At 36.3% G+C, this 26,408-nt stretch overlaps 1 protein-coding gene across 4 annotated transcripts in view; it reads right to left on the reverse strand.

Annotated features, from left to right (window-relative positions):
• The window catches only part of LOC114658183 (alpha-2-macroglobulin-like protein 1), a 291,504-nt gene that overhangs the window by 45,183 nt on the left and 219,913 nt on the right, over positions 1–26,408 (reverse strand). For 2 of the 4 annotated variants that reach the window (XM_028810274.2, XM_051932110.1), the window contains exons 12-19: positions 22,180–22,410; positions 19,812–19,875; positions 17,532–17,671; positions 12,809–12,958; positions 10,981–11,139; positions 9,758–9,857; positions 4,914–5,019; positions 296–521 (exon numbers count right to left, since the gene is read on the reverse strand). The exons of 1 other annotated variant lie outside the window; for it this stretch is intronic. In XM_028810274.2, the coding sequence (XP_028666107.1) occupies positions 296–521; positions 4,914–5,019; positions 9,758–9,857; positions 10,981–11,139; positions 12,809–12,958; positions 17,532–17,671; positions 19,812–19,875; positions 22,180–22,410 (1,176 nt within the window). The remainder of the gene's footprint in view (positions 1–295; positions 522–4,913; positions 5,020–9,757; positions 9,858–10,980; positions 11,140–12,808; positions 12,959–17,531; positions 17,672–19,811; positions 19,876–22,179; positions 22,411–26,408) is intronic. One more of the 4 variants, XM_051932109.1, reaches the window with a different exon arrangement.

The following is a 26,408-nucleotide window of genomic DNA, read 5'->3' on the forward strand; positions in this document are numbered from 1 at the left end:
GACAGGGCACTTAAAGAAAAACTGATTTTATTACTCTAGCTGTATAAATGGTATTTCCAACAAAATACACTGAATAAAGAAAACCTTTAACATTGAAAACTTTACCCATTTATGATGGCTTCACTCATTACTGATCGTCTTTTATATACAATTTGCATAAGCTGTACATTGATACCTGTACTTTTCTAATTTAAAACTTCTTTCATAAATGACATATTTTAAACTAGAGAATATTACATTACATTTTTGTCATTAATGTTGATTTAAATTCACTAAAAACTGCACAGACACTTACCACAATACACTGGGACAGATAATTAAAAACAGAGGCTTTTAGCTGGAATGCTTCACCACGGACCACTGAGTAGGGTAAAGTCAGCTCTACAAAGAAAGGCTGGAAAGCTGTCAGTCCAATGGGATGTGCCAAACCAAATCCTTCAGGAGAAGTGCAAAATGCATCGGCCTGCCACTCGGTGATGGTATCAGGAACAGTCTGGGGAAGGTCGATTACACCTGTCTCGCTGTAATTATAAAAAAAAAACAAAGAGTGCTGCAGTTTAAATTTGCACATATAGGACTCATTTCAAGTTTTGGTATGTTAATGGAAACATTAGGGTAACACATTAGTTTAGGTCCTGCATACATGCTTTTATTAGTTATTTACAATTATATAACAAGATGTTAACACACACTTCTTTGGGTATTCATAACACTTGCAAAGCACCAGTAAAGTGATTCTTCATCTCTGTAATGTGGTCTACTACCAAAACTTAACTTTAGAGTGGTCTGAGGTGGATTAACTGCGGTGGCTTAACATTTCTCTTAATATTACATATTTACTATAAGACCTGTGAATCCTTCTTATTAACAAATAAGTTTACCATCATGTCAATATGACACACTACAGAAAGGCGAATAACTTAACGACTCATGTTTTATAAGTGTTAAGAAGACCAAACAAAGCCTTCATTGAGGTCTTGTTACATAAGAAGAAATGAGTAACAGATGAATTTTTGAAGTACCTAAAATAAAGTGCTACCAACATTAATTGTCACTATTAGAGAAAATATATTATTACATTCTTAATGAATCCATATCTCTTAATTTTACATAAAGCCTATTATATTAAATGCAATCATATCATTACGATGCCATATAAAACAAGTGACAACATTTCAAGGAGAGATTTAATTTCAAGTTTAACTCCTTTTACCTGTAAGTTACAATGCTACAATGACACATTTCAAAGTTTAGGCTGTGTTCAAGTGTTATTGGAGGTATGGGCAATAGATACTAGCAGCCAAATTTGAAAGAAAGTTTATGACCTGATTTTGTGCAATTGTCATGTACAGTAAACTAGACATCTGACTTGATTATATTATATAAATAAAAATCAAATCAGTATAAACAGAAATTTTGGGTTGTATTATTCAATGAGGTCCTGCGGTGGGTTGGCACCCTGCCCGGGATTGGTTCCTGCCTTGTGCCCTGTGTTGGCTTGGATTGGCTCTAGCAGACCCCCGTGACCCTGTGCTCGGATTCAGCGGGTTGGAAAATGGATGGATGGGTGGATTATTCAATGAGAGAAAGAAATAGGAAGATGTCATATCATAATTGGTTAATAGATAAACACCATTATATCAAAGAGAAAAACAGCAAAATCAGAAATGAAGTGAAGCTGCAAGAGAAGGACAATATCCACTGAACCACAAAGAGATTTTAATATGTTGTGCTTAGCTAATAAAATGTAATTGAATCGATTGTGTATAAAAAGTAGCAGATAAGTGCATGTGGCATCTATGATGAGGGCTTGTAGTGATAGTTGGGTGACAATACCCTTGTATCATTTTACAAAGTAAGAGTAATCACACAAATGTATCATAAAAGCATGACAGAAAGAGAACATGAGATATTAAAATATGGGAAATAGCAGATGGTTGCAATTTCTATTACTAATCCTTCCTGCAGGCAATTCGCTTTAGATGTAAGAATATTATGTAGTTCTTCAATTATGATCTATTCTTAAAATGCTTTAGTTTTTTGTGCTATGTCCTTGATGGATAACTAGGGCATGATTAACATTTGCACTCCAGAATATCTTTCAGTAATTATTTGTAGATGTGAATTCTGTTGAACCTGAAAATATTAATAGTGGGCATTATTTTTATTCTTTTTTTATTTTTAAAGTTTTAGACTTTTGTGTATTTTAGACAACTATACATATTAATAGGCACTCCCCTTTTTATAAAGTTTAAAGTATTGTGATGGATGCATTCCATGAATGAAGATTTCTACTGTAATACAGGTTGGTCTTGGCTTACAGTAGTCTGTTTCAACAGATTTAAACAAGAACATAAACTCCAACATTTTTCTTTGATGGAATTTAAATAATTTTCATCTAACGATTCTATTTTTACTGATGAATTAAGTGAACTAATTTTGATGAGAATGTATCATTTATCATTAACACTGGGGTATAGTACATTACATTGCCACTTTTGTGTTTTTGTCAGCAAATATAAACCACAGCATTTGCAGCTGCACAATAAGATGCTTCACATGTAAGCAATAAAACATGCTGCTTGTATTCCATGGCATCGTACATACGTATCTGTATCAAGGAGGGAGTGCAAGCTCCCTCAGATTTCTGTTCCCAGCTCTCTGACTGTCTGCAGGAAGTTAAATCAATGCTGTCTGCTAATTTTCTTAAATAGTGATAAAACCTGAGGTTCTTCTGGTGGGAACTAAATCTGTTTTAGATAAATGTAATAATACTTCATTGACTATTGATAATTCTTTAATCTTTTCTTCCTCCCAGGTTAAGGGCTTAGGTGTTATGCTCAATAGTACCTTAAAATTCGAGGCACATATTAATAATGTCACTCAGTCTGCATATTTCCATTTACGTAATATCGGCTATTTACGGCCGTTTCTTTCAGCTACCAGCACTGCTATTCTTCTTCATGCTCTGGTTTCATCTCGTATTGATTATTGTAATTCTATCCTTTCTGGTTTTCCTCACAAACAAATTGGTTCAGAATGCTGCAGCTCATATTTTTACAAGAACCCCTTCCGTAAAACACATTACTCCTGTACTTCAACAGCTTTACTAGCTCCCTATTAAATATCACATTGATTTAAAGACTGCTTATTACTTACAAAACCCTTCATAATTTGGCACCTCCTTATCTTTCCGATCTTCTTCACATCTCCATTCCTTCTTGAATCCATAGATCTTCTTCCTCTATCAATCTTATTATACATCCTGCTCGCTTGACTACCGTGGGGTTTAGAGCTTTTAGTCAAGTGGCCCCTTGCCTCTGGAACGCTCTCCCACAAGACATTTATAATATCGACTATTTTCCTACCTTTAAATCTCATCTTAAAACACATCTTTTTAAGCTGTCTTATTCTGTCTGATAATTTTAGCTGATAAATTTAAATTCAATTTTATTATTGTATTTATCCTGGTTTAGCCATTGTGAATGAGAACTGACACTCTGGGTGATACAATCATCAATAATAGATTTTTCTACAATCATTCTGCCTTTTTTCAACACAAGAAGGATATTAAAGAGTAAGGTTGACATACTGGGCATAGTCATGGTTCAAAGTTAGTTTAAATTAGTTTAAATTGTGTATTATTTGTGATTTAAAGTATAGTGATATTACCTATCATTTTATTCATAAGTCTGAAATATCTTGAACATTATGAATATTTGCAGATTTCACCTTAAATGGATGTTTTTCAATGCAAGTTCGCAATTAATGCATATTCAAAATTCAGGCTATCAATGTCCTCAGTAATGGAACTCATTTGTAATCCGAGACCAATCTGTACTTTGCTTCTAATCCAGATTATACTGTTTGTTGCAGATGATCACAAAAATTTTAAAGGCAGTTATAATTTCACTAAGATATTAGATGATTCTTGGTTGTCATCTCCAAAGTTCACCGTTCAAGTCTTACTTACAGTATGTTTTCTTTTATAGAATTGCGTGAATAGTCTTATTACACTGCAGCTCCATAACAGCTGTTAGTTAGGCTTCTTATTTTTAGAATAAGTCACTGTGCTATACATTGGCTCCATCCTCTACCATTCTTCCTTTAGGAAAATGTTAATTATTTTTGTGAAGTTGTACTTATGTGTACTATATGTGCAGAAAGAAGTAGGTTAATTGGCACAGTGTTAAGTGAGTGTGTGAACACAAGTGTAACATGTTGTGAGCGTGTGTCTTATTAGGGATCAATTTCTGTCTAGTGCCTTTTACTGTTAGGTCAGACTTCATTTTGTCCTAGTCCTATAATGGGTTAAGTAGATTTAGTAAAGGAATATGTGGTTGTGTTATAGTTTTAGTAAGGATAACAAGCCAACAATTGATTCTGGTAAAAAGACCAGGAAGTGATATTCAAAATAAACAAACTGGGATTTAGCAAAAATGTAGTTAGTTAACACGCCAAGGTAAGAAAACCTACATGTAATGAGAAAAACTGTCAAATTCTTTTAATATGTACAGTACATCAAACTCATGGTCAGAAAATAAAGCCTAAGGTACAAAACCGAAAGACAGGAAGAATTTCAAGATGGATTGCAAAGCAAATATTTTAAACAGTATAGCAAAACAGAAATTAGAAAGTGCAAAAGCCCAAAGCTAGTGTCTCAAAACTAGTGGTACAAAAACTATCATCTCAAAACTGGAATTCCTAATTGGTTGGACCTTGCAGTTTGGCTACATCATAAGTCACACTTGATGTCTCAAAAGTCCAGATAGAATAAGTAAATTATTATTATTATTATTTTAGACTTTCTAATTAAAAATGTATTTCAATAAGTCAGAAGTAGAACAATGTTTTCCTAATGATCATAAGATAAAATTTCCATTCAAAATTTGCTCCCTTTTGGCTTTACTAACCCGACTGAAATCAGATTCCAAATCCATGTCTCTGGAAAGAATTTACGGACAGTTTCTTTTGCTGAGTCAGGTTGGGGGGCAGCAAGAATTTGTTTGGCCATATTTACTGTAATTTAAAAAAATTGACAGAACAAAACAATACAATAAAAACAATCTCTCTTTGATAGATTTAGTACCATTAGAAATCTGCATCATTTCAAGATACTTAAGAGAACAATAAAAATTGCAATGTACAAACTAATAAGGTCAGTACAAAAAATAAGTTTAGTGCCTGGGTGAGAGCTACTGCTCTTTCATGGCTCCTGAGCCTTAGGTTCAATTCCTACCTCAGTATTTTCATATTGTAAGTTAACATGGGTTTTAAACATTTTTCCAGGTAACTAAAAGTTACCAAAAAAGACACAGGTTGGTTGATTAGTTTCAACCAATACTAAAGTATTCTAAATCTTAATATTTGAATTTTGAGATTGGACCCCTGTTATTGTCTACAGTCCTGGGGCCTCATGCATAATGCCGTGTCTAGAATTCACATTAAAACATGGTGTATGGACAAAAGCGGAAATGATTGTATGCACAAAAAAATCCAGATGTATAAATCTGTGTGTACACCAACTTCCATGTTCTTCCACTACATAAATCCCAGTCAGCATAAAAAGTAACACACATGCACGCGCCTGCTGCCACTCCCCAGCTCCACCCAGAATTACGCTTTTTTGAATATGCAATCAATATAAATAGCCCTTAAGCTCAGCGTTCTGTGAAAAGGCAATGGCAAAAGCACAGGGAAAATAGAAGAATTTCAGCAAATACCAAGTGGAGGCAAGGAAAAACATACTATTTGTTGGTTTAAAAAGTGGTATAAACAACAAAAGGAAGTTGATCGAGTGGCATAGAGTGTCAGAGAAACTTGAAAACTCAAGTTCACAAAGTCGCACAGTGCCCGAAATAAAAAAAGAAGTTGTCATATATCAAAGTTGCCGTGAAAAGGTTTCGTCATATGAAAGCTTATTAGGGTACAGAGAAAAGAAAAAGAAATAGGGACACAGTGGGAAAAAAGCTTGTAATATCAACTTAAATCTCGAAATGTCCACTTTAATCATGCAATTATTTTGTCATTAAAGTAGAGCATCATAAACGTCATCTTAAAATAGTTCAATTTACTAGTTTCTCAAATCCCATCGTAACTAAAGTAGCACTTTAAATGCTTTGTTTTGTATGCGTTTCTTCTATTTGCTCTATGTGTGTGAATCACTACGTGCTTCTTAAATGGGCTTTCTCTTCCTCCCAAAAGGACACAAAATCTATTACAGTCATGATATTACAGTTCACTGAATAATTTAAATACTGAGATGTATACTTGATATCATTTCAGTATTCATATCAAATTAATTAAAGCATGCATTAAACAGGGGAACACAGTGGCGCAGTAATAGTGACGAACTGGCGCCCCATCCAGAGATTGTTCCTGCCTCACGCAAGATGCTTGCTGCGATGAATTAATTTATTGCAGCAGTACTGTCTCTTTCAAACGTACTAACCCCCAATTCCTGTCCTTCCTTTTCTTTCTCCAAGTACCAAATCGCCACACAATCAGCTCAGTAATAGACGTTAAGCCATCTGTAAGTTTAGAACGCCGATTCTTCAAAACATTTAAGGAACATTGAAATATCTTCGTAGTACATGTTTAACACTAGAATTACCAGAGCCTACGAAAAAACTCGTAGATCCGGCCCACCTTAAATCGCTTCTTAAATCCGTTCACACCTCTCCGCCAGCATCCTTTGTCCTCTAAATGTGCTGATAAAAGACAAGCTGCCAGCAGCCAGCTATTCCATCCCCCCACCGACTTAGAACGTGCGCAAAGTTTTCCCAGCTCATGCCTTGATTGATTATCTGGGAGTGAAGTGGAGTTTTAGACTGGAAATAATAGATCGTTATTTGGAACACACGCATTTCATGCGTGTTCCGTTTCTACAGTAATCTGTGTAAACACATTGTTAAAACAGAAACTTTTTCATATTTTAGTAATAAATGTTACAAAATGTAGGCATAAACTATAGGATGTGTAAAGCCCGAGTTCCAAAGATCAAATAAACACTTTCACAAAAACTTCAAAGCAGTTATAACAGTTTCCGTGGGGTAGCGCGCTAAGTTTTGCTTCTTAGATCACAGCTGCTTTGCCGTGCCTCACAGACCTCAGTTCGATTCCCCGCTGGGGATAAAGTGTTGCTTTTTTTTTTCTTTTTAACCTCAAACGGACATAAAATTTATAAATTGGTATGCGCTGTCAGTTAATGAGGTCGTTATATTTTCATATGGGATGCTCCTTTTAAAATATTTTTTTAACAATTGTTCATGTTAATTGCAGTCTCAACTGTCCCTAAAACTGTTATTTTTAAGATCCATAACACACAGACGGACAGAGCACTGCGTAATAGAGAGACAGACAGTCAGAGATATATAAATAAACAGGGAAGGCACATGTACTGAAAGAAAAAAAACATCAACATGTGCGTTGTTCCTGCTGCACTGAATAAGCTCACGTGCTCTAACATCACCCCTCCCTTGAATCTGACTCTCTAAGTAACAGCACAAGTACAGACGCAAACGAAGTGCATGTGTGTACTGTATAATATTAACAAAAAGAGTAGCTTACTACTGAAAACGGCAAATATAGGAGTGAGTAGGGATGGAACCGGACACTCTTGATTACACTTCGTTTCCGTCTGTACTTGTGCTGTTACTTAGAGAGTCAGATGGGGGGAGGGGTGATGTTAGAGCACGTGAGCTTATTCAGTGCAGCAGGGACAACGCACATATTGATGTTTTTTTTCTTTCAGTACATGTGCCTTCCCTGTTTATTTATATGTCTCTGCCTGTCTGTCTCTCTATTACGCAGTGCTTTGTCTGTCTGTGTGTTATGGATCTTAAAAATAACAGTTTTAGGGATAGTTGAGACTGCAATTAACATGAACAATTGTTAAAAAATATTTTAAAAGGAGCATCCCACATGAAAATATAACGATCTCATTAACTGACAGTGCATACCAATTTATAAATTTTATGTCTGTTTGAGGTTAAAAAGAAAAAAAAAAAAGCAACACTTTATCCCCAGCGGGGAATCGAACTGAGGTCTGTGAGGCATGGCAAAGCAGCTGTGCTCTAAGAAGCAAAACTTAGCGTGTTACACCACAGAAACTGTTGTATCTTCGTTGAAGTTTTTGTGAAAGTGTTTATTTGATCTTTGGAACTCGGGCTTTACACATTCTATAATTTACGCCTACATTTTGTAACATTTATTACTATAATATGAAAAAGTTTCTGTTTTAAAAATGTGTTTACACAGATTACTGTAGAAACGGAACACGCATGAAATGCGTGTGTTCCAAATAACGATCTTTTATTTCCCGTCTAAAACTCCACTTCACTCCCAGATAATCAATCAAGGCATGAGCTGGGAAAACTTCGCGCACGTTCTAAGTCGGTGGGGGGATGGAATAGCTGGCTGCTGGCAGCTTGTCTTTTATCAGCACATTTAGAGGACAAAGGATTCTGGTGGAGAGGTGTGAACGGATTTAAGAAGCGATTTAAGGTGGGCCGGATCTACGAGTTTTTTCGTAGGCTCTGGTAATTCTAGTGTTAATTATTCTATCCATCTATCCTTCCAGTGTCATGTCAGCCCCAACAAGAATACAGCGTGAGGCAGGAACAAGCCCTGAACGGGGCACCAGCTCCTTGCTAGCGCTGTAACACCATGTCCTCACATGTTTACTTATTAAAAATATAGATTATTTAAATGATATTAACATTTTATCTGTATAATGTAATAAACATATTTTGCTGCATTTCATCTTAAAAATGATATCGTCATCATATGTAAATACACGCTTGATAAAGTGGCGCAGGTTGTACAATATTATAACTGTATCGCAAGTTTACAGTGAGTTAATTGCACTTATAAGTACAAACAGTTCTACAAGGAGCACTTGATGGACTGATTGATTGCGTTTATAGTTCTTGGGGTGAAACTGTTTCTGAACCGCCAGGTCAGCACAGGAAAGGTTCTTAAGCATTTGCCGTATGAGAGCAGTTCAAATAGGCAGCATGGCTGAGGCAGCGTGTGCTTGATGCTGTATACCGATAATTCTCTTTCCGATCAGCTGTTGTAGAGCTGTGATTCCACACTCAGATACGGTAATATAAATACTCTGAGTGGTGCAGTGAGAGTAATATGGAAAAAGATGATCCGCTGTGGCAACCCCTAACGGGAGCAGCTGAAATAGGAAGAAGAAGGTGCAGTGAGAGTAACAACGCTAAAGCAGCTATGGTATTTGGAATAGTTTGCCCATTCCGTGGACCATTATATTGTTACAGGTTAATTACAATCAGATGCCTTAAACTAATAAACAATATGCGGTAAATTTCAGTGTATATGATAAAGCCGTGTCAGTGATATATATCTAAAAAAGAAAGGGAATCCACACTGGAACAAAAGCACTGCTTTGACGCTGGGTGCCACCAGTTTGCAAAACCAAGCGGAGAACTTGCATATGCCAGGGTTTGAGCTAGCGTGAAAATGTGCGTGGCTTTACGCCAAGTATAGGTTTTATACATCTTGATTTGAGCTTGGAAACGGGAGTATGCAACATTTTTGTGCATACGCACCGTTTATACAGTACTTGAGGCCCCTGGAATCTGAAACTAGTAGTCAAATAAAATATTATGTCAAACTGTTCGATTCTCTGAATGTTTATATTTCTATTAATTTTCCATTTTCTTCTCCATTTCATCAAATTAACAAATGTGAAACTATACGCATTCATTTTAAAAATGTTATAACATACAACGAGGAGAACTGTTCACTGATAATGAAAACAGTACATGTGACAAACAGGTGACTGGGTTGTTTTCATCAGAATAGGTCAGTAACTTTAAGCCCAGACTCTGCAAAGGAAGGAAAAGAAAAAATATATGTTAAACTAGTTCAGTTACTGTAGCAGTTATACAATACTCTTCTCTGAACACAGGCTAGAGTTCTTACATATAAAACAGTAGTGGAGGTTTGGCATACAAATTCTGTTGTGGCCATACCTGAATATTCATTTATGTGTGCAGACTTCTCTAATGTTAACATTACCTTGCTAACTAATAAAAGCTTTCTGACTTTCGCTTATTACTAGAGAGACATGAGACAAGTAAACTCACAGTTCATGTCCCAAGAAAATCAAACAATGGGATGTTGTCCCTGTTCTGTTTCAATTGACATTAAATCATTGTGATACGCGTATGAGAAAGTTACATACAGATTTTTTTTTACCTTACTTTGTAAAAATTATGACTTTACAACTTCCTTTCAGCTTACTTTACCAGAACAATGTTAAACAGGAAGGTTACTCTCCTGTTTCCTGTGTTTTAATAAGACTTAAACCAACACCAATTTTTTAAAATAACTTAAAAACAGGACATGTGAATTCAGCATTTAGCTATTTTGTTCTTTTTAGACTTGTGGGCCAGTAACGTAACTAAATGTGTCATATTTGGCTACAAAAATAATGTATATTTCACAAGATTGTTCAGAGTTGCTGAATTCTCACAGGAGAAAGACTTCCATTTCTTAAGCAGTAGTGATGAGCAAACCCCACAGAGTTTGCTTTGTCCTGAGTTTGGCAAAATAATGGAAATGCTTGGGAACTTTGCCCAAACTGTGTGCAGTGCTTTAAAGTCAATGAGGAAGTTGGAGCTGAACTACGTCTGAGTGGATTATAATGGTGTAATGGTCATTTAAGTGACCCTGATTGCTAGGGAAGAATCTGCCAGCTATGTTGGACTGATTATTATTCTGATCACTATATCACTTTCTTTCAATCAACAAAAAAAGACACAAAAAGAAATACCGTAAACAAAATACAACAAATAGCCATAAACTACCAATAAGTACATAAAATATAGATCATTACGCTGACAGCTTTTTTACAGTAGTAAAAAAAGTGTTAGTTTTTTAATTTAATAAAAAATAAGGAAAGGTGGAGCTATTACACATAAAAAATAAAGATAATTTTGTTCTTACCTTAAAAATGCTAAAAATATTTTCTGAATGACGTTTAAAATAATGTTTTGAAAGCTTCCGTAGAGGGCGCCGAAAACGGTTAAAACAGAGATATGGTTCATAGTCATCTACTTTATGACTGTAGCCATTCATTTTCTGAACAGGGATCCGATTATAAATCTGGGAATCAAGTCAAACAGGAACCTTGTGAGCAACATAAGTGCTGACAATGATATAAGAAAGACCTAATGGATTATAGGTTTTAACAGAGGCATAAATCAGTTAGGAAAAAGCTTTTAATATACATAAAGTACCATAAAAAGTAATGTAATTCTTTTCTGAATATCTGCATTATTGCACTTTTTACAATACATTTCGGTAAATATTTCCACAACTTAAAATAGTATAATAAGCACAGAGTGAGAGAAAAGAATATTTTAGAATGTTTTCTTCTTTCATTATCTATTGGCTTTTAAGTACAAACGCTCTAGCAGCACATCCTTCCACAACAAAAAGAAATTTCTCAGTACTGCAAGAAAAATGCCATTGATTGTTAATTCAATTTATTTACAAAGTTGTATGGTGCTATTCTCTGGAAACGATCTTAGAGAGCTAGATTTGGAAAGATTAATAAAGTAATTTCAAAGGCTTTAGGACTCTACCAAACTGTAGTTTGTGTCATTGTAACAGAATAACAAGAAATTGCAAAGAGTTGTTCTTTTCCTTCTATTTTTTTATTCTTATTTATTTTTTAACTGTTATCTACTTGCTAGTATGTGGCAACAGTAGGTTTTTCTCCATTGTTCAATGGTCGACTAAGATGCCATGCATTAATACAAGCAGGAGGTATGCCTGATGTTTGCATGCAAGTGTGTGGGGTTATGATGGGCACAATGACTTCCTTTACAATGATCCTCTACTCTGACACCCTGCAGTGTTGTTTTCTGAGCCTACTGCTGTAACGATTATTCAGTTTAGTTTAACTGATGACTGGTATCATCCCAGTGTAAGTTTGTCTCCCTGCAATGGATTGTCAGTTTCTTCTACCAAACACTGCTGAGATGGGATTTCAGCCCCATGTGACTCTGAATTAGGACATGTTTGTTCAGAAAAATGAATGGCTGTAAAATTAGTTTACTGCTTAATGAATAAATAAACTTAAGTTCAATTTACTTTCAATAAACTATATACTGCAATTAAGTGTTTACTTCTGGTCTAGACATGAAACCATCCAATAAATAATGACAGAACAATACTTTACACAGTACATCGGCCAAAAGAGACAGCAATGATGAAAAACAACAGCAATAAGTATGTAATGATACATTAAATAAACATGCAACAAAAATTATTAAAAAACAGGCACTGTATATTAAGTAAAAAAAAGCGCAATATACACGTAACTAGACAAGTAATAGCAAGACAATATGTATAACTAAGCTGCAAAAGACTCATTAATTAGGTCTGTGATAATTTCCTGTTAGGGTGGCACAGTGGCGCAGTGGTAGCGCTGCTGCCTCAGAGTTAGAAGAACCAGGTTCACTTCCCGGGTCCTCCCTGCGTGGAGTTTGCATGTTCTCCCCACGTCTGCGTGGGTTTGCTCCGGTTTCCTCCCACAGTCCAAAGACATGCAGGTTAGGTGGATTGGTGATTCTAGATTGTGCTTGATGTGCGTGCGCCCTGCCCAGGATTGGCTCCAGCAGACCCCCGTGACCCTGTAGTTAGGATATACCAGGTTGGATAATGGATGGATGGATAATTTTCTGTATTGTGCAGCATTTGCAAAATTTTCTTTCAATTTCCAAAGATTATTGCAACTTCCATAGACTGTAATTAATAATCGACATACCACATCTGCAGTCAGCTCATGGCTGGAATCCATTAACAAAACACTTTTATCAACAGAGCGAACAGAACAAAACGATCCTGGCTTAGCTTGCAGGTGCAGATTAGTGTCACCACCAGGAAGCACACGGGGCGAAGAGAACCTCAGTTCTACCTGCATATCAAATAGAATTTAGTCAGTAAGCAGCATAACACAAGAAATGTAGCATTTAGCAAGCAAAAATTATATTTTAAAATAAAAGAGATATTTTTAGAAGTGATGGTCTTAAAAAGTTTGCAGCTCTTGCTAATTTGCCTATTTGGGTCAACCTAAAGCTGAAAAAACACTGGTTTATTTAAAACTACTATTGCAGCAGATACAGCACATGTGGCATATAGAGCCCCTAAAAAACAATTCACAGTACAAATTCTAGCAATATGGCATTGCATTTTGTCCATCTCATGAGTACTACATGTGCATTTAAAATAAATCTGGTTTAGTTTTCAATTAAGTCATATTTAACATAAGACAGAGTTAATTATTTTTATTACATTACAAGTTATGGATAATATTACAGTGTGTAAAGTTTACAATTTCTTTAAATGCAGTAAACCTTTCACACATGACATCTTCAAATAGTTTCTGAAGTAAGGTGACTTAATCTTTCTGTCTCAGCCACTCTCTGGTAATAATTTATTACTTAATTGCTGATTTTAAAATACTGGTCATGCACAGGCTGCTTTCCAGAACCTTGTGCATTATAGGAGTCCTAAAATTAATGAAATGTGTAAAGACATATTTGATTGAGTCCTCTTTAACCACTATGGACATCCCTGGGATTGATCATTCACAGCTGAATGAGTGATTTTGCTCAAACAGTAAACTATGATGCCATATCTAAATGCATGTTGCGTCACAAGAGTGCTAGGCAACCTTCAAAGATGTTGTCCACTAAGTCAACAGGAAGCAAGGCACATTTATCAGAAACAGATAAATCCTTACAGAATTTCAATCGGTTCATAAGTGACAACAGTTAAAATCTAAGATGTATCTGACGGAGCTCAACAGTGGTGCACAGAAGTCACAATGAAACCAAATTACATATGGTCTGATGTCAGTTATGATGAGCTGTTGGTTTTCTTTGCACTTGATAATAATTATATTAAGTCATTATTCAAAAGCCTGAAATTGAAATGTGCTGCTCAACTTAAGCTTTACTTGAAATGTCTGAATAACAGTAGACAACAAACTTACCTGTCACATTGCACAGAAGTGAGAAATCCTTTTTGAAAATAAAAGTGTTCTTTGATGCCCTCATAGATTCTCTACAGCTTACATAACTAAGCAGAATGTTACTGTTGACAGATCACTTAGGCTGTGGAAAGGCTGTTTGGCAGTGAAGCAAAATGTACCCTACTAAATTAAGTATCTCTGCTGAACAGTAGGTGAAGTTAACGGTAGCTTGACAAAAAAGCCTAGAGACTTAAAACTGGTGAACTACTAAGACTGCTAAGGTGTTTTATATTTTTAATTTACTAGGGGGTTTGCCCCCTGCTCGATTCGCTTGCCAACCTCCGGGCAGCCGCTACACACTAGTCAATTCGGTTGTGTATGAGGAAGCAGATGAACAAATTTAAACAGGTTGTTGTTTCATGGGAATTGTAACATATGCATAATAGAACTAACTATTTTACATTACATTGAGTAATTAAGCATGGTAAAAATTAGTAAAACATAACAAATTGAAAGAAAATTACGTTTGATGTTGTGTAAGAGGTTTTCGTTGTATTATACATTTTCATTCTGTTTGGCTTTGAAATTAACACGCAAATACTTTTTAAACTTACACATTTACTGTAAAACTTCAGTAAAAAAATATTTGGAATTAACTTTTTTCAATATCGCATTGAATTTCGATTCTGTGTTTGGACTTACATCATGACAACGCAACGAATAACTGCCTGTAAGTGAATATCGTTTCTTTCTCTCTAATAAATAAACCAACTTTTTTGAATGTTTGTCCCTGTGATTTGTTAATTGTCATAGCAAAAGCTATTCTAACGGGAAACTGTAAACGTTATTATATGAATGGCATATCAAGATCTCCTTTGGTGTCTACACATTTCTTCTGTTGATAACCCTTTGGGATAAAATTCTTCAATAAGATTCGGACATAATAAGTCTTCTTTTATTGGGAACATAAAGTGAGGAAAACATAAAAATTTATAAGAGCTGAGAGGGCAGGAACTGTGTCTGACAAAAGCATTCACACGAATGAGAGGTGAGAGCACTGTGACCATGGGCTGTTAACCAGAAATGGTTGAGAAGAGGGTGGGACCCCCTCTACCAACTTGAAAAAATCTCTTGGCAATAGTCTCGTCTTCTCTCAAAATTTTCTTTTATAATAGAGAGATTTATACAATGCTTTTCTGTATAATCTCTATATACTGTATGTATTCAATAATTTTTTTTCTGAGTTTCACCTTCACAGAAAAAAATATCTAATAATGTGAAAATGATTATGTGTCAGAATTTTTTAAAATGTTTTTCCCTCACTTTCTCTTCTCTCTTTTACTTTTTCTCAAAACAGAGAGATGAAGGATAATCTCTTTATGATTTAACATTAGACATTGCTCTGTATGAGGGATTACTTGCTGTTCTTGTTTTGTGCTCTTTTCCCTATCCAGACTTTTAACACTGAATTATATCTCTCTCTCTTTCTCTGTAATTTATAATTTCAGATGATGTTTGTGTTTTCTGTGACATCCACATTCCTACTGCATACTCTAGATCTCTGTTCACACACGTAATATCTTCCCCCAATTAATAAAGATTTTCTCTCTAAAATCAAAACACAGTTTTTTAGCTAAATTGGTTTGTCTAAGGGATTCCTTTTAGACAATAAGGGCATTTTTGAGTATGAGTTTACCCCATAATGAAAGGGCACACTATCTAGGGGTGATTGCTTTGTTCATTGCAATTGAGTTTGACACAGTTACCACATAACTCTAACTTGGGCTACACAGATGGGTGTATTTTATTCTAGTAAAAAGAACATCTATGAATAAAACAAACATTAAAAAACATAAAAAACACATAATATTCTCAAATCCTGCTTATTCAGCTGTGGCAGGACTGGAAAGCCAATATCCAAGGCAGATATTAAAAAAAAGCTATTCACAAAAAAATACTAAAACAATAATTTTGTTCACTTGGTCTTTTTTTAGGCATACACTTTTCAAATCAAATTTCAATTAAAACATTTCTTCAAAAGAGTTGTCAATATTTTTATAGAACCTTTTAAGACTAGAATTACCAAAGACTAATAAATAAATAAAAAATCATAATCCTGGCCCACCTTAAATCCGTTCGCACCCCTCTGTCAGCGAGCCTGCTATCCCATTCCCCCACCAACGCAGATAGTTCTCTCAGCTCAAGGCTGTTTATCTGCGTATGAGTTTCTGGGAGTTGTATAGGGTAAATAATATATCGTTATTTGGAATACATGCATTTCACTTGTGTTCAGTGTCTACAGCAATCTATGTAAACACAGAAACGTTTTAACAATGTAGCTAGAACTTTCTGCCCTTTCTAACCCCCCACCCCCCTCCCCCTTGGTGGGGGGATGGGATAGCAGACTGCTTGCTGCTTGTATTGATTGACACATTTACACAACAAAAGACGCTGACTGAGAGGTTCGAACAAATTTAAGGTGGGCAGGGATTACAAGTTATTTCATAGGCTTTGATAATTCTAGTGTTAAAGCAGACTCATTTCATAACCATTTTAAATCCTGTTTAAAATAAGGCATTTCTTCAAAACAGTTGTCAATATTTTTATAGCACTTTTTAATGCAGACTCATTTCATAACCATTTAAATGGATTTTAAGCTTAACATCTGTATTTTTTACTTTCTTTGCGTGACTCTTGTTCTTTATAAATTGGGACAAAATTTTTGTAAATATTACCTAATTTGGCATGAGATATTTTTGTTCACATAAAAGCCACCCACTGTTTTAAAGTAAAAAAAATAAAATTAGCTAGAGGTTTTAATCTGAGAGCTTTAAATATTGTCAGAAATTGGATGGTTCCACTAGGTATACAGGAAATGGGTGTGGTTAGAACTGTAAAAAACAAAACGAATCATGACTCCTACCTGACCCCAGCCAGTAAATCAACTGTACAAACCAACAGCCAGTTGTCTCTAGATACAGAAGGGATTAACAGCTAATCACATCAGTGGTTACACTTCAGGCAGTGTATAAGTTCACACTTCACAATATTTTCAGAATCAAGGCACTTGTGTTTTTCCATTTCAGACCTGAACTCTTCTTTTATCTTAATTTTACAATGACATAGTGGGCAGCGTTGATATCCAATTTCATAGATCAGACCAATGTCAGGGAGCTCGCAAAACAACTGGAAGGGCAGGTATAGTTGTTCCAGCTACATTTATCCAACCAAAATACTATCCATACTGAAATAATGGCAAGAAGAGAGACTCAAAGCACACCCCAAAACGTTAAGCGGTTTCTGTGGTAAGAAATGCCTTTGTGTGGCAGTAACTGTCAACTACCAACACTGTTGAGACATTACTATTTATAAATGCACAAGAAAGTGCTTTGTGGAAGATTCTATTAACTTATAACAAGGCAAAAATTATGTTTCAATAAATAGTAAACAATATGCCATGAAGTGTCACTATCCACAACAAAACACACATTGATGTGCTTTAACATGCACTTACCTTGTTCTTAAAACACTTTGTAACTTTAAAATCGTTACTATCTGCAATCATCTCTCCACTTGGCAAAATGGCATAAATGACAACTTGAGCATATGGTGAGACATTGGAAGTGACAGGAAATGTGAAATCAAAGGATCCTTCTAATGACGCAACATCAGTCCAGTCATCGAAACATACAAAAGAATATTAGAAAATTATAAATAAATTAAGCAAGTTCTGAAATTTAAATTTTACTTTTTTGAGTATTATTACTTCATTGTTTCTGGTAATTTGCTAGATCCCTGTAAAATACACTGATACATGCTTTTTGCAATGGTTTCAACTTATTTAACACAAAAGACACTAAAACTTCTTCTTCTTTCGGCTGCTCCCATTAGGGGTCGCCACAGCGGATCATACTCTTCCATATTTTTCTGTCCACTGCATCTTGTTCTGTTACACCCATCACCTGCATGTTCCCTTTCACCACATCCATAAACTTTCTCTTAGGCTTTCCTCTTTTTCTCTTGCCTGGCAGCTCTATCCTTAGCCTCTTTCTCCCAATATACTCAGCATCTCTCCTCTGCACATGCCCAAACCAATGCAATCTCGCCTCTCTGACTTTGTCTCCCAACCGTCCAACTTGAGCTGACCCTCTAATGTACTCATTTCTAATCCTATCCATCCTTGTCCCACCCAATGCAAATCTCAGCATCTTTAACTTTGCTACCTCCAGCTTTGTCTCCTTCTTTCTGGTCAGTGCCACCATCTCCAACCTATACAACATAGCTGGTCTCACTACCATCTTGTAGACCTTCCCTTTCATTCTTGCTGATATCTGTCTGTCACAAATTACTCCTGACACTCTTCTCCTGTCAACCTGTCCATCACCATTGCAAATAAGAAAGGGCTTAGAGCCAATCCCTGATATAATCCCACCTCCACCTTGAATGCATCCGTCACTCCTACTGCAGACCTCACCATGGTCACACTTCCCTCGCACATATCCTGTACAACTCTTACATACTTCTCTGCCATTCCCGACTTCCTCATACAATACCACAACTCCTCTCGAGGCACCCTGTCATATGCTTTCTCCAGGTCCACGAGAATACAATGCAACTCCTTCCGGCCTTCTCTATACTTGTCCATCAACACCCTCAGAGCAAACATTGCATCTGTGGTGCACTTTCTTGGCATGAAACCATACTGCTGCTCACTAATCAACACCTTCTTTCTTAACCTAGCTTCCACTATTCTTTCCTATAACTTCATGCAGTGGCTCATCAATTTTATCCCTCTGTAGTTACTACAGTCCTGCACATTCCCCTTATTCTTAAATATCGGCAGCAGTACACTTCTTCTCCACTCCTCAGGCATCCCCTCGCTTTCTAGGATTCCATTGAACAATCTGGTTAAAAACTCCACTGCCATCTCTCCTAAACACCTCCATGCTTCCACGGGTATGTCATCTGGACCAACAGCTTTTCCTTTCTTCATCCTCTTCATAGCTGTCCTTACTTCCTCCTTGCTAATCCGTTGCACCTTGCTTTTCTGAGAATAAAAACTTGTATATCTGTGTTTTTCTTGGCTCATGACTACCTAGATGTTTTCATACTTCAGGCTTAGGGTGATTTTAGCATAATGGCTCCACCTTAGAAGGTTCAATACTGTCCTTAATCCTGTGTATTACAGTGTTCATTATAGGACATAGTCATTTTGTCAGAAAATAAAATAGAGATCATCGACCAAAATTATCATTGCACTTTACTTTCAATTTATTTTAAATATTGTTACAATAAGCATTTTGTATTAAAACTAATGCAGCAATATATCACAAAAATATGTTTCAAAATTTAATCTTATATTAACATTAGTTTCAAATAAAATTTATAGCATGCCATTCCTGAGCTTGGGTCAAAATAAAGGCCTAATCACAGCCAATTTTTGACTCATAATTAATGTAACATGCATGGTTTTGGGATGTGGAAGGAGAACTGTTGTACCAAGAGCAAACCACAAATCACAGCATTTATACCTGGATCTGTGTACTTTGCTAGATGTGTGTAGCACAGTTGTACAGTGGAATCAATTTTGAAGTACAGGTTTAACATCTGCAACATGGATGTCTTATCCTATGGCCAGCGATCTCCTTACTTAAGCAGCATTATGTGCCTTTTGTTAGTACTTGCTTCATTTTAAAAAAACATTTAAAAGAATTTAGTTGATGACCATAGCTAAAGGTTTACAAAGCAAATTTTTTTCTGTCATCTTTGCAAAGCTCATTTGGAATCATTTTACCTTCTCTGTCCTTCAAGTGAGTCTGAAGTCTCCCATTGATTGCAATGCCTCCTTTTGCTACTACCTTATAAAAAGAAAAACAAAGCCCAGTTCACTTATGAGCAATATAATTGTGCCTACTGAAAAAATACATTAGTGTCATGAGATTTCAAGTGAAAATAATTCGTTATTATGTTTTGTAATTGAGTTTATTTGTACAAGAATCTCATTATTTAGAAAAGTCTTAAAACATATTAAATGTGTCCACTTTTCACGCCAATTATATTATCGAGTATTAATATGTGTTTTGAGATGATTACAAGACAGCATATTCATATTTTTCTTTGAAGGTTAAATAAAGCAAAAAGCAAACTGCTGTTGTGAGATTCACCCATTTTAAAATTAGACTGGCTGTGTGCTTCACTTTGCCAACTACTCAGTTCATCTTCTTTAACCTTTCAGCCCCAGGGACATGGTTTCACCTTGAAAAGTCATTGCCAAGCCCCATTTTTGACATCCTGAATGTTGATGCCTAGATGTGAATTGCTGTCTCTGTTGTGTAGACAACAATAACCAAGCAAGACATGCTTATGATCACTTACATTCTTTCACTCTATGGAAGCTTATTTCTTTATTTTGCAAAGATATTTCTTTCTGCTGCTGGTGAGAAAAAAGATTGAGGAGGTGAGTAGCATGCAATTAAGTGACAAGAACTGAACAAGCATTATAGGCATCCATCCATTTATCAATCCATCTTCCTAATCTGCTTATGGGACACAAGGCAGAAATGGTCCCTAAACAGGGCGCCAGTCCATTACAGGGTGAACACACACCCACTTGGGCCACTTTAGTAAGGCCAATTCACATAAGTTTAATCAGGCTGAAGTTTAGTAAATTTAGTACAGATGTTTTAGCATAGGCATAGAGGTAGTGCAGAGTTGTCGTTCTGGCATTACAGTGGAGTTTGCATGTTCTACCCATGTTTTAATGATTGATTGCTATCAGTGTCCATGTCAGTTGAATTTACTCACTCAAAAACAGTTTTTTATTATTATATCCTCACCAAAAGTGACTCATCTTGCATTAAAAAAAATGAAAACTGGTTTGTGGTGCTTCAATCTGCTGTATCGTATACTTTACCTTTTTCATTTTCATAATTTTTTTCCTTGTGCATGACCATGACACACCATTAAAAAGGTGACTTGCTTCTTTCAAAAAGGCTTTAATTACAAATGCAATGCAGTGTAAACATCTATCCATCCATCCATTATCCAACCTGCTATATTCTAACTACAGGGTCACGGGGGTCTGCTGGAGCCAATCCCAGCCAACACAGGGCGCAAGGCAGGAAACAAACACCGGGCAGGGCGTCAGCCCACCGCAGTGCAGTGTAAACAGTTCAATTCAAATTTGTTATGTGTAGAAAGTACACTGAAACTCATATTTGTTTGTTTTTTTTTACTATGCTGCCCCTTGGAGTGCATCACATCCTGTAGGCTATGTAAAATAACAATACTGGATGTAATGAGCTTGCTTGGCACTGGGTTGTCATAATTTCGCCCACAACAGCTGTTGCAAGCAGATAAGCCTGGTAAAATGGTAAATAGTATCTATGGTAAAATGTATTATTTTCAATTTACTTGTCACAAGCATGCCTCAGAAACCTGAAAGGCACATTTTCTTAGATATAAACGTTTGTTTTTTCAATGTGGACATATTTATACATTTTAAGGCTTTTCTTTACAAAGCGTCTTTCGTACCCATTCGCTTTATGCAAGAGCAGTAGTTGTTTTTTTAAATTTAACAAAAATTAAATTTAGTGTGCAGTTTCATGTGGCAAATCAATGTATATGACAGTTATAAAGAAATAACTTTGACTTGAAAAATACAGAACTTACTCTTTAACATTTTTAGTTTTATCTAACATAATTTCTAACTGTGGGTCTCTCAGAATCAAAGCCTGGAGTTTAATCATGAGTTTAACCATTCATCTACCCATCCATTTTTTAAACTGTTTATTCTTCTGTGGGCCAGTGGGGAGCTGGTGTCTATCTGACAACACTGGGCACAAAAAGGCAACCCACAGTGGACATGGTACTAGTAAACAAGGGCCATTTACAGCTACATTTGCTCACTTCAGGCCAATTTAGAATTAACAGTTAATCTAACATGCATGTCTATTCAAAAACTGGAGTATCTGAAGAGAAAAGGTGGTGCAGACATGAGGGAACAATACAGCTCTACACAGAGAACAACTGGGCCATGATTTAAATCTAGTCTCCTGGAGGACACAGGAAAAGGTTAATTATAAATGAATGCCAAAAAACAAAAACTTTAACAGGAATACTCATAACAGTAGACATTTTACATCATTTTTTTGGCTACTCACTTGATAGAAAAATTCAACAAATGTTGCCCCCTCCTCAAGCTCATCTCTTTTTATGATGTAGTCGGTGATGATTTTCGCTTCTGTTTCACAGTCAAGCTCTCCATTAATGTCTTGTATCTTTACAAAACTTTTGCTTTTTGAGTAAAAGGGTTTTATAAAAAGATTTGCACTGCGATAACTGGGAGAGACCAAACCATAAGTATAGGTTTCCTTATCCTTTTTGTAATATGCCTGTAAATAAAATAAAGAATATTAAATATTATTTTTGTGACACGCCAGGATAATTAAGGAAGAATGTTTTAAAATAATGGGGCAAATAATTTAGTTCTTCAACATACCACCTCCTTTTATGATTTTATTTTAATAAATATATATTTTGACTGTCTATTCAGGTTTTAATTTCGAGTAATGAGTATTTTGATGACATCTAATCATATTCAATTATTATCAATTAAAAAATAAGCATCTAGGAAAATTCTATACTATACTTTTCGTGCTGTAAAGTACCTTGAGATGAGATAGAAAAGGTTCTATATAAAAATGTGTTTATCTAGTACTGCAATGTAATCTATTAATGTAGTATTACAATATCATCAGATAATGTGTCAATAACATGGGTGTCCAAGCCTGCTTTCACTGAGGGCCACATACAGAAAAATATACGAAGGGCTGGGCCACCCACTTGAGGTGAGGTATATTGTCTCTCCTCCAATATATTAAGTTAATAAACTCAATCAAATGTAGGTAAATTATGCTCCATAATTCAATATGTTTAAAAAAAAAACAGCATCACAGTTCTCTATTAATGAGTTTTCATTTATTGTATTACAAAAAGAGTTGGTAGCTTATTTTCATAACAGCGTCCTCAAACTGCTTCTTTGTCAGGATTGTGATCCCCCTTCACTGTCCTGTATAAAGGGGGAATAATAAGAGGGAAATGGATGGGTATATTTCAACCTTGTTATGCAAATAAGTTATTGAGGCTGTTAACATATCAACTAATGCATGCTAGAAAATGTTATCAACTTTATATTGGCTGTATTTATTACGGAATTTGGCTTATGAATACATAAATACTGCATAATATATTTTTAACTCATCTATAACAGGAAAAACAATGCACTCAGTGGGAATTGTGATGCTGTGATTTGGACTGAAGGATGGCTTGTAAGTTGGGTGGTTGAAATGGGAAGGATGGCTGTCAGTCATTTTGGTTCTCAATCTTCTTTTGTTCAGATTTAACAGAGAATACATTTGCTCACATATGCATGTTGACCCGAACAGACTGATCATTCTTTTTGCGTTGCATCTCAGCAGTGGAAACTTGGCCTTTTCCAAGCTGTGGTAGAAGTCAGGTGGGGAAAGAAGGTGATGTTGATTGTTCAAAGCATCATCACACTGCATTTCAATAAGTTGTAACTGCAGACTGTCTTGTACTTCTTCTGCATCCATCAGGAAGGGAGTCGAGAACAGCCTGATTTATTTCTCAATGACAGAAAAATATTGGAAGCGCTGACTTCTTCCATGAGACCTGTGATCACAGACACATATTTCCCCTTTTTAGGAGAAAGCTTGTATTCTGGAAAAGCACATAAGATTTCGGAGAGCATGGGGAAGTAGTTGTGACTTAAAGAAATGAAGTTTCATACAGAATGCTTTCATGTGTGTTGTGGCACAAGCTGGTCATTGCCTTTTAGGCTCTTGTTCAGTGTGTTCAGATGTTCAGTAAGATCAACTAAAAAAGCTAGGTCTGCCAACCATAGAGGGTCACTCAGCTCATGAAGAGGTTGGTCCTTCTCTTTCAAAAACTGGTTGATTTCTTATCACAGAGAATAAAACTGCTGCAGCGTGGAGCCGCAGCTTAGACAGCACACATCAGAATGGTAGAGGAGGTCCCCGTATTCAGCATCAACAACAGATGGAAAAGCTTGAAATTCTTTGTGGTAGAGCCCTCGTGTTTGAATTATGTTGACAGTTTTCACAACAGTGTTCATTGTATCATCAAGCCGGACTGTCTTGGCACATCCACTTCTTGGTGGATGATACTATACAGTGCATTTTAACAGCCTCACCTCCACTGTCTTGCACCTTGGTGCACACCACAGATGCCATTCCTTTGCACTTACCTGTCATTGCTGGAGCCCCATCTGTTGTAACTCCACATAGCTTGTCCCATTAAGTCCCATCTTGTCAAGTGCATCTGACACAGCTTCAAAAATGTACTTACCTGTTGTTATTCTCTTAAGACATCAAAGATCAAGTAACTCTTCCTTAATGTAAAAGGTATCCCCACAAAGAAATCAGCAACTGTGTGGTGTCTGTGGCATCTGTGCTTTCATCACATGCAATCAAGTAATAATCAAAAGCACAAGCTCTGTCTGACATTTGATGTTTTAAGTTAGCTGACAAATCTTCAATTCGTTGCACAACTGTGTTTCTGGACAAGCTAACATTGTTGAATTCCTGCATTTTCTCTGGGCAAATTATTCCTGCGACTTTAGTGAGGCACTGTTTTATTTTACCATTTGAGAAAAGTTTCCTGTGTCAGGCAATGAGTTGCACTACCTCGTAACTAGCTAATGTGGCATTTTCTTGTGTTTTGTTAGCACAGAAAAAATACTATTGTTGAGTTAGCAGACTAGCTGCCATTTGCTTAACTTTTTGTTCTCGCTCAACACCAGTGTAGGTTGGATGTCTGGTTTTATAGTGTCATCTCACATTATACTCTTTCATCACTGCAATAGTTTAATTGCTAATCAAACAGACACACTTTCCCTTAACTTCTTGGATGAAATATTCATTTTCCCACCGTGTCTGAAATTTTCTGCACTCACTTGTTAGTTTGCGTTTCTTTGGTTCTGCCACTTTTGGTTACTTGTAGCAAAATTTTTCTTTGGTTATGTTTGTTTTGTCAAGATGCTGTCTTAATCAAGCCTGTAGCTCTGCCTTGTGATAAAATTAAGAAGTACAATACAGTTAAGAACAAGTTTTGTGTGTGGGCAATATTTCATTATCCATCCATCCATCCATTGTCCAACCCGCTGAATCCAAACACAGGGTCACGGGGGTCTGCTGGAGACAATCCCAGCCAACACAGGGCACAAGGCAGGAACCAATCCCGGGTAGGGTGCCAACCCACCGCAGGACACACACAAACACACCCACACACCAAGCACACACTAGGGCCAATTTAGAATCGCCAATCCACCTAACCAGCATGTCTTTGGACTGTGGGAGGAAACCGGAGCGCCCGGAGGAAACCCACGCAGACACGGGGAAAACATGCAAACTCCACGCAGGGAGGACCCGGGAAGTGAACCCAGGTCTCCTAACTGCGAGGCAGCAGCACTACCACTGCGCCACCGTGCCGCCATATTTCATTATATTTGTAGAATATTTTACATATTAAATATATTTTTAGGAAACAACTGGTTTATAAGGTATATCTTCATGTGCACTTCATTCACAGAATGAGGAATTTTGTCATATAATGTAAAATTTTGTTCATAGAATGAGATATTTCCCACCTAATTTGATTTTGGTTTATGGGTTTAGCAAAGTACTGCCCAAAGTCAATGGGCAACTGACCCATGATAGGACATCACACAGCTCATAGACAAAGATGGACAAAAGCAAGTGAGGATGCAGACAGAACTCTATTGTTCAAAAAGATTGCTAATTTTTTCTTTCTAACGAATGAATTTAAGTTCAAACTTTGCTTAAAGTCTTTTAAAGAATAAATAAAGAAAAAATATTAATTAAAACAATTGTGAATATAAGTAAAAAATATATATTAACTTTAAAAATAATCCTATTAAAAATCAAGTTCACAATGTATCCTGTCCTTTCCATAATTAGGGAAAATCCCTCCTGCAAATTCTCCTAGTGAACCCTGCCAACTCAGCCAGTACTTGCAGAAATATCATTCTGCCTGAGTCTCCCCCATTCTGCCGCACCTCTCCATCTCATCTGCTTCCTCAAATCAATAGCAGACTTGACCCAAGCTGGTCTCACAGACTCATCCACAAATACCAGCCATGCAATACTACAGATGCCTCATCAGTTCAGATGTTGTCTCAGCCAGCCTCAAAAAGTACATCCGAGACTAGTTTCTCTTGTCTCCTTCACTTTCTTTTACCCCCTAACAATTTACCTCCTGCTGCCACACCTCATTCACCGTGCCATTAAATGGCAATTAATTAATCCAGCTGGTGCACATGTGTACTGAC

The sequence above is a fragment of the Erpetoichthys calabaricus genome, chromosome 9 (assembly GCF_900747795.2).
Source record: "Erpetoichthys calabaricus chromosome 9, fErpCal1.3, whole genome shotgun sequence".
Taxonomy (NCBI): Eukaryota; Metazoa; Chordata; class Cladistia; order Polypteriformes; family Polypteridae; genus Erpetoichthys; species Erpetoichthys calabaricus.